Below are 8,979 nucleotides of genomic sequence, written 5' to 3'. Positions count from 1 at the left end.
GGTTACATTTTAGTAAACTTAGTAGTCTCTAGGAGAGGCAACCGCCCTGCTAATTTGGGGGACTTTTTCGAGAAGTCGTTTCCCCAGTACTGCTTTCCGTGGGTTGTCCGGAGCCGCGGTGCGGCTGCACTGAATTTCCAATCCGTTCCCCGAGTCGATCGTGCAGGTTAGTGATTTTTAGCCAAATAAATAAACGAAAAAATAAGCCAATGATGAAGAGTCGGAACAACATAAAAAAAAAAAAAAAAAAAAAAAAAAAAAAAAAAAAAAAAAAAAAAAAAAAAAAAGGAGAAAAAATAAAAAAAAAAAAAAAAAAAAAAAAAAAAAAAAAAAAGAGAGAGAGCTTCCAACAGAGAAACACGCGAGTGGAGATCTTTGCTTTAAAAGAGAGCTTGAGACTTTAGAAGACCGAGCATGCAGTTATCATGAAAAATAAAGAGGAGGAAGATACACAAGGCTGCTCGCCAGTCCAGAGAGCCACTCTAACAAGGAGTTTTCTACACAGACGTCTGCATCTGATGAGAAGGATGAAATATTCTTGGAAATCTACATATGGGAAATTATAAAGACCAACAGTTACGAAAAATATCTCCCTCCCCGATCTCCCAGCGAGGTCGAAGCCAGCACTAACTTACCTGTGCCTGCCTTCACTCTGTGCCTTTCYTTTTATTTTTTATATTTTTTATTTTTTGGTAAGCAAAGGTTTCCCCTCCCCCTTAAAAAACGCATGGAAAATAAATAAATAAATAACCCCYCCTTTTTTTCACAGAGGGATCCTTCTACCACTTGTTACAACCGAGAAAACCTTCCCCAGTTCCAAGTTATTTTACTTGATTTTTCAGTTCTTTCCTGAGAACTCCTGGTTGTACATTAGTCTGGCYTGAGAGCGAGGATGCTGTAAATTAATTTTTAACTAAAGGGTCATTGTGCTAGTACGGGAGAAGAAAAATACCCTCCCTCCCTCTGCTTAGACGTCTAGACAAAATCACTGTTTTGACGGCAAACTCAAAGCTTTACCTCATCTTCAGCGGTTCCTGATTGTTTGCCTTTACCCGCTATAAAGCTCAAGGAACGGAGTCTAGGTTTTATTTATTTGTTTTTACCCACCTTCGATTTCTTGTGCTGTTTTAGCATCTTTAGACCTGTCTAAAGATGGAGTTTCCTGCAGGAAAAAGCACTTATCTTCTCTTTTATTTTCCCCAGGTCCATAGTCAGGCTGCAGCACAACAGGCACCTCAAAACGCCCCTTTGCAGCGTCTGACCCAGCTGGTGCGGAGCCACCTTCCCGGAGACCGCCCGCCGCAGCCGGGGCAACTAAATCAAGAGGCACCTGGGAACCTGCAGCCTCGGTGGGTAGAGGCGGCTGCAGCGAGCCGCTGCCGCCCCCGCCGAGGTCTGCCCCGGGGCCCCCGCCGGCCGCCTCCAGCTTGGGGACAGCGGGCACCTCGGGCCGGGCTGGCGGCGGCAGCAGCAGGTATTTTCCAGCCTCGCTGCCCAGACGGGGCTCCTCGGCTCTACCCCCGGGGGCACCGGGGCAGGCAGGGCCCCCCGGCGGCGTGCGGCGCCCCGGGAGCCCCCCCCGGGCGGGAGGCGGCAGRAGCCGCCGTCCTGGCTGCAGGCGGCTCATTTCACCCCCGCAAAGGAGGTTGGGGGGGGGAGGGAAGTCCCTTCTCACCTCCCCCCAGTTTGCAATGGGGAGCCTTAAGCAGAAGCGGGGGCGGACGGCGAGGGGGGCCGGAGCGCGGCGGAGGAGCGGGCTCGCTGCCCAGGGCGCGGCGGCCGCGAGAGCGGCCGCGGGCTCTGCAAAAAGAGATTTTGGGATTGAGGGCGGGGGAGGGGGGAAGATCTCTGACAATTAACTTATCTGTTAGAAAATGCGTCTGCAGGCAGCTTCCGGCGCGCTACCCAATCCGGGCCGGCCGAGGCGGCTAAGACCATCCCCTGGTGTCAATTTAATGCGAAACTTGACTGCTTTGCAGAGGGCTACGCATATATTTTTTAATATCATGCATACATCTGTACCTAAAGCCGAGTTTCCCTTTGCCCCTCCCCACTTATTTGACTCAGATATAGTTGCTCCCACCTCTGTTTTCACCCTCGCCATTTTTGGGCCGGTGGCTATTTTAGGAAAACCCCACTGTACCGACGGTCGCAGAGGTAGAGCAGAGGTCTGTGGCGGTGCCAGGGCACGAAAGTCCATCCCGAATAGAGAAAGCTTCCTTCGGTGGAGAGCTGCACCCCCAAAAGACGCGCCGGGCCCGGCTCGACGTGCGCAGCCCCTCTGCACAAGCCGGCCGTGAAGCGTTTGCCTTCGAAGGGACCCCGACCCGCCAACTCTTTCCTTTTCAGGTGGAAATTTTCGTCGCCTCGCAGAGCACCTCGCCTGCGGTCGCACTCGTACCCGCACACTGCTGCGTGCAAGGGGAAAATACTAAGTATAAAAAGACGGCGGCACTTTTGACGAAGCAAAGGCGCCCTGGCCTTCGGGCTGGGGTTGCTGTCCCCTCCCCGCGCGGTTTCAAGGTCTCGACCGGGCGCTGGCGGGTTGGAGGGTTAAGAGCCGTGTCTGGATAAGCAAAGCTCAAGCTTTGGGTCGGAGTCCAGCCGGGGGTACCAGCAGGCACAGCACCCGGGGGGGAGCTGGCCGTCGCGGCGATTTGGGGTTGTTTTGATGTATTTCCAGCATTGCAGAAACCAGGCATTCCCAGGAGGAGCGCAACCAGCCCGTTCGCTCTCCCTTTTAGAATGGATTTATATGCAGGGTTAAATCACTGGCAGCGCTGGATTTTTTTTTTTTTTTAATGATCGTGATTTAACTCTGCCTGCGACTTTAAGGAAAAAATATGCTTTGTGGTATAATACTTAGCAGGGCTGTAACTGGCAAGGAAAAAAAAATCAAGCCCCAACACCATTTGAGAATTTCCGATGGCTGAATGTACCGTTTCCCAAAATGGCTCGGCCTAAGAGTATTGAGAAAAGCGAAAATTTCGTTCTTCATTTAGACGCATTTATCCAATTTTCCTATTTGTAATACACCCTCTCGTTTAGAAATGAGCATATAGGGATGAGGTTTTGTTGTAAACCTGGTGTAATTCATGCCTGAAGGAGATATTTTGCAGTCGCGCTTTTCTATGTGGTTCTATGTTCGCGAGACAATCTCAAAACAAAACAAGACGCTGATTTTAGTAGTTAATATCGAAGAAAATTCTTTCCAAAGAACGAGAAGGAGAAGCACTATACACATAYCTGTAAACTCTAGAAATAGAGACCAAAACCAACCAAACACCACAAGAAACCTCTGCTATAAAACAACCGAGAGAAGGGAAAGATATTTTCCAAAAACTTTGAGTCATGGAACGATATTTCCGGCCTGTTCCGCGAGTCCCCAGCACCCAGAGCCCAGCGGCAGAGAAGAGCCTGGSCCGGGTCTCGGAGCGGAGCCGGCGCTGGCCCGGCCACCCGGAGCTGCCTCCCTAATCCGAACTGAGCGTTATTAAATCGGGGTATTTTCCCCTGTTTCAGCGCCTTGCTGCCTCCGATCTCCTGTTTCAACAAGTTCCCTGCTTTTTCTCCCAAAGGGCCTTTGCACACCATGAGAAAAGTATCCAAAAGTATTTTGTTTTWAAAAAAATCTCGGCTTCTTTCCTCCTCCTGCAGGGCCCGATTCTGCAACGCTGTTCCTCAGGGGGACTGTTTCCCTTCAGGCTCGCCCCTTCCCCTTCCCCCAGGGGAASCAAATTTAGAGTATTTGTACATTTATGCTGCGGTGCAAAAGCATTACCTCGGTTGCTTCCGGACAGCTTGAGGGTAAAAACAGCGGAAAGCGCCCAAAGGAGGCTCGGCCGTGAACGCTCCCACCCGACGCCGGGACGCTGCAAACTTGGCCCAGCTCCTTGCACTTGCTCCCTTGTCCTCAACTTCTCGCCTAACGGAGAGCGGTTGGGGAACTGGGGAGGAGGGGAAAAGGGAATGAGGGAAGGAGAARTGGGCACGGGATTTTTAAAGCAAAAGCCTTTCCAAAGTAAGACTGGGGTTCCGGTGTTTCTCTACTGGAAGAAGTAAAGATCTGCTCTTCTGTCAAGCTAATTTCCTTCCTCAGACTCGTGAAAAGTAAAATGTATGGTTTGTCAGAAATGCATAAAAGAAAAGGCAGCTGGCTCCTACGGGCTGCACCAGTTGCAGAGGGAAGAGGACAGGGGGATGTGATGTCTCAATTCTTGGAAAGTATCCTCGGCCCTTTCGAAAGGTTTTATTCTGGAAGTACTTGAATGGTGACAAATCTACCTCTGCGAGGAGATTTAGAGTCGGCTAAGGGCATAATGCATTATCGCCTGGAGGAAGCCCTTGAAGGGGCCAGACTAAATACACTCCGTTAAGGGCGGGAGGAAAACAAGGGAGGCGGGGRGGATGTTGCTCAATTTAATTCCGGGGATTGCTCAGTTTGATTTCGGGCCAAATTGGGGCAATCGCTCCTCGACTTTTATTTCGYTCGGAGACCGGCGCGGGTTTTCGCAGCTACATTCTCGGTGCCTTTAGGGGCTCCGCCGCTTCCCCGCTTGCCAGCGGGCCCGATCCCCCGAGTTTCCCTGGTTACTCTTGTCCCACGGGAGATTTTTGCTTTACGATTTTTCATAATGAAACCCGGCAGTGAAGCTAGTGCCGAGGTTCGCGGCTGGGGCAAGGGAGGACTGGAAGTCGGGGCAGGAAAGCACGAAATTAATTTTGTTGCATAGTGCAAACAGATGACAAATAACCCCAAGCTGCTGCCTCCCGAAGTTTGCTGGGTGCAGACATTCGCCTCGCCGCCGATGCTGGAGCCCCGACCGCAGCCTGGCTCCATCCCTCCCGGCTCGACCCAGCCCGGTGGGGCGCAGCCCCCTTCGCCGCCCTGCTGCGGCCCTTGTGCCACTGCCTCAAAACCAAACCTTCCTTGTAAAAATCACTTTACATAGCCAGAAGCTGAAAACTACGGCGTAGCAATGTTTTGCAGCCCCAATCCCAGGACACGRTTTCTTTCAATTCCTTAACCGAATTTTCATCCCCTTTCTCTCTGTACTGTTTTTCCCAGCTAGAGATCCCTCAGGTTTTAGCATGAATTTAAACACTCAAACCTGGCAATGAGAGCTGATTCACGATCTGGCCTTAAACTCGCAGCGTTTTCAGACCATCTGGCGTTGAATTCTGATTCCAGCCGGGAGGATTTTCAACTTTTAAAATTTCCCTGGGATCCCCATCCCAGCAGGAGGAGAAACAACCCCGCCGAGCCTCTGGGCCCGTGGCAGCTCCGGTGTCTGCAGGCGGCCGGTGGGGGCTGGCTTGTCCCCAGCATTTCCCAGCCCCGGACATGGCAAGGGCTGCTCTGGTCCCCCCGTAGGCCCAGTCGTCCGCAAGGAAAAAATCCCATCCCAACCCCAGCTGAATCAGGCAGGGAGGCTCCACAGCACGTTGGTTTGCTGATCTTGCTGTTTCCCCTCATAATTGATAGTTCATTTTGTAATTCGAGGCAGGAGCATGGTGGGCCAAGAAGGAGGTGAAAGAGGGGGAAAACGGCTCCAGAAATTCAGACAGGGAAAAAGTACAACTGCAAATCCATAGCTTAGCTCCCCTTGGAAGTGGAAGGATGTGAGCCCTGCTCTGCTCCTTGCTCCCTGGCCCTTGTCCGAGGACCTTTGCCTCTCAGGTTTCTGATTTTCCTCTGTGCAGTGTCCAAGGGTCTTGTATCCTTGATGACAAGGCCACCCCTGCTCTGGTCCCGCTGAAGAGCTGCACTTCAAACAGGCCAAAACAAGGACTTCTCAATCTCTGTGTCTCTCTCTTGGCTCTTGAAGGGGGCTGGGGTCTGCCCCCTAGTCTTCTAGWTTTTCTTTATGAGGAAAAGGAGGGGGGGGGACAGAAGCTAAAAAAAAGACCCCCAAATCAAGAGATGAATCACAATAGCAATCTGGACAAGATTTGTCACAAGACCTTGGATTCCCAGTAGTCAGACTCAGCTTTCTCTCCCTTCCAACAGAGCAAAGTCAAGTCGCAGCATCATCCTGAAACTATTTAGCTCACTTCCATGGGAGTTGGGGTCCTTTTAAGGTCTCCTCTCCCTACCCCACCCCCAGCGCTTCTACCCCTCATATATTATTTTTACTAATGTGGTGGGAATTTTTTCCCCTTCTGGGAGGAGGAGGGATTTATGTAGCCAGATCCTAGGAATTCGGAGAGAGAGAGAGAGAGAGAGAGAGAGAGAGAGAGAGATCCCCCCGTTGACTAGAGAGATGTTGTTCTTGGGATTAGAGATGTCTGACCTTGAAGGTTGCAGGTCATGGTCTTGAATAAGGAGCAGAGAAGCATGAGGCTGGTATTGAAACTTGAGGTGCGTCTGCTGGAGATCACAGGCCAAAGTCTCCTAAACAAAGAGGAATGCCTCAGTCAGGGCAAGAAAGGACAACTTCCCCAAGAATTATGGGCTCCTTCTGGATGACCGCATACCTGCAGACCCCCCAAAGGAAGCGTTTTGACTGAGGGAGGGGAGAAGGAATGGAAGAAGGGAGAGGGGCGGGAGGCCTGGAGCCAGAAACCCCTATTATTTATTATTATTTGTATTCTGGGCAGGCCTAGAGGCCCCGACCCTGGCGGGGTTTATGGAGCTAGGTGCCATAGAAAGCAGCAAAAATAGCAGCCCGTAGTCTGGGCAGCCAGGGAGGTGGGGAGTGAGGAGAAAAGGAACTTCCTAGAAACCTCTTTGCAGGAACTGAAGAAGGGAAAAACTTCCCTCAGGGGCAGGGAAGTAACATCACGACACAGCAGGATACTGAACCCCTTGAATCTCTGTCTAACATAGCAGCTATGAATTTTTTCTCTCTGTGAGATCTTGCAGAGCCCTGGGGAATCAGCCACAGCTGTGTGCCTCAGTTTCCCCATCTGGGAGTAATGATTAGGGAAACAAACATCACTGCAAGAGGCAACTGTTTCAGGACAGCAGGGACTGAATAGGCCAGAGAAACCTGGTTTCTCTACCGGGATCCCTATCCAAACGAGGAGTGTAACATATGTATTGGTCCAAATCAACTTGGCTTATGCCAGCACGTTCAAGAACCTTGCACATCTGCTCATGGTTAGCAGCGTGTGGCATGTCCCCCTGCTAAGTGCAATGGTTGAAGTTATGCAGGCTGAGAGACAAAATCATCTGCTGAAGGCCTGCATGTCCCACAGGAACCGGCCAGCACTACAGGAGTCTGACACCTTTGAAAATAAATCCCTTTGGCTATTAGATGTGGCATTAATCCCACGTTCAAACATACACAGGTGAAAATCCTGGGGGCCTACAGGAATTAAGCACATCAGGATGTGCTGGAAAACCCAAGACCTTCAACACAACCTCCTCCCACTTCTCTGAAGCACCAAAATGTGCATAGATGCAGTTCCGGGTCGTTTGATAATCTTGATATGGTCTAAAGGACCTGAAGTACTAAATGGCCTGACACCTTTTTTAAAGACACCGATCAGGACCTCTTTGCACCACTTTTGCAAACCGTGCACGGAAATATCCACAGCAAAACTACCCGTTCCTGGGAGACTAAAGCACATCGGGGCTTTTCCCTTTTCCTTTTCGGCTTTGGAGGCCGGGAAGGGGAACGAGGGAGGAGCAGCCTGAGAGCAGCACGCAGACCCCGAGCGGCTCCGAGTGACGCTAGAGGGAGCCCCGGGCTCGATTAATTAACGAGCAAGAATTAGCCGAGGTGGAAAGACACCTGGACCTGGGAGAGAAAGGGAAGATAGAAGATTAGCCGTGTTTTCACGGAGGTTCAAGTTGCATTTATTCCGAGTTATAGCAAGAGACTGTGCAACAGGAGTGGGGAATGGCATTAACCCGAAATGCCCCAAAGAAAACACTTTTGTTTGGGAGTTTTATTCAGTGAATTTGGGCTATGACTCATTTAAATCTCTCTCAAAACCACTTTTCCCTCTGTCTAGGTATTTATTCTTCCCTTTGAAGCCTTCAGAAGAAAATATAAGGCCTCAGTYTGTCTCCGGAAAACCATTTTTATCCCTGTATTGATTTTTAAGGCGCCTCTGGAGGCATGGGAAATGTAAGGGATAAACGCTAAGGAGTTACTCATTTCCTATCACGGCCCAGTCATAAGCTCAGGCCCGAGTAGGACATTTCTCGGCTGCTCTAAGGGAGGTSTCCAGGCCCTTACTGGTGGTGGTGAGGTGCCGTGGCCTTTGGGGTGCTGCTGGGTGCATGCTGGGTCTGCAATCTTGAGGCAGCAAGGAGATTTTCAGGTCTTTTAGCAGGTTTTAGCAGAGCTCCAAGTGGGTCGGGAAAGCAGGAGCCGCCCTGATGTTAGGTCCTGCGGAGCCGTGTGCCGGCTGGCGACTGGGCTTGGTGGTCGCAGAACTGAACCAAAATGGAGCTCAGCAGAAATGAGATCATAAAAGCTGCCATGGGGCTTATTTATTATCATTTTAATCTTAACATCCCATTCAGCTGCTCTTTGGAGAATGAAATACTGATATTATGTATGTATCTTGACAGAAAACAACCAGTCTTAATAAAAATGAAGTACTAAATAAAGAAAAAGGGGAATCAGACCTTTCTGAAATTTTATATTGTCTTTTTAATTAACTACTCTAATATTGTCCAGGTAGCTAGGAGGGGCAACTAAAAGTAGCAGAGATTATGCAAAGGGTTACTGTATCCCGTTGCCTAGGTGTAAATAACACTCCTTTTAATTTAAAACCAAGGCTGCCTGTCTTTACGACCTCACTGCACTGACATTAGCTCTCTCTTTATACAGTGTCATGGGTGCAGATAGATTGGGCTGAAAACTTCCCCCGGAGCCACTTCAAAGTGACTTCTAATCTTTCCCTTTAGTGGTGTTAATGCAACTTCACAAGAGTGTTTGAAGCACCATTAGGCAGAGAAATGGACCTTCTCTCCGGCTGGTGCCCTTATCCAAATAGCAACGTAACCAAAGGGGAAAAAAA

At 50.1% G+C, this 8,979-nt stretch overlaps 1 protein-coding gene across 1 annotated transcript in view; it reads left to right on the top strand.

The window, feature by feature from the left end:
• LOC146591370 (uncharacterized) overlaps positions 1–2,780 on the top strand; it is a 4,000-nt gene extending 1,220 nt beyond the window's left edge. Inside the window, exons 3-4 of the mRNA XM_085313008.1 lie at positions 1,204–1,349; positions 2,350–2,780. Coding sequence (XP_085169134.1) covers positions 1,204–1,349; positions 2,350–2,461 — 258 coding nt within the window. The 3' untranslated portion in view covers positions 2,462–2,780. The remainder of the gene's footprint in view (positions 1–1,203; positions 1,350–2,349) is intronic.
• The last annotated feature ends 6,199 nt before the right edge of the window (positions 2,781–8,979 follow it).

The sequence above is a fragment of the Rhea americana genome, unplaced genomic scaffold (genome assembly GCF_003343005.1).
Source record: "Rhea americana isolate MKP2758 unplaced genomic scaffold, rheAme1 scaffold_374, whole genome shotgun sequence".
In the NCBI taxonomy this organism is placed as follows: domain Eukaryota; kingdom Metazoa; phylum Chordata; class Aves; order Rheiformes; family Rheidae; genus Rhea; species Rhea americana.
The sequence above is the reverse complement of the archived record's forward strand: the minus strand, read 5'-3'. Positions and strand labels throughout refer to the sequence as shown.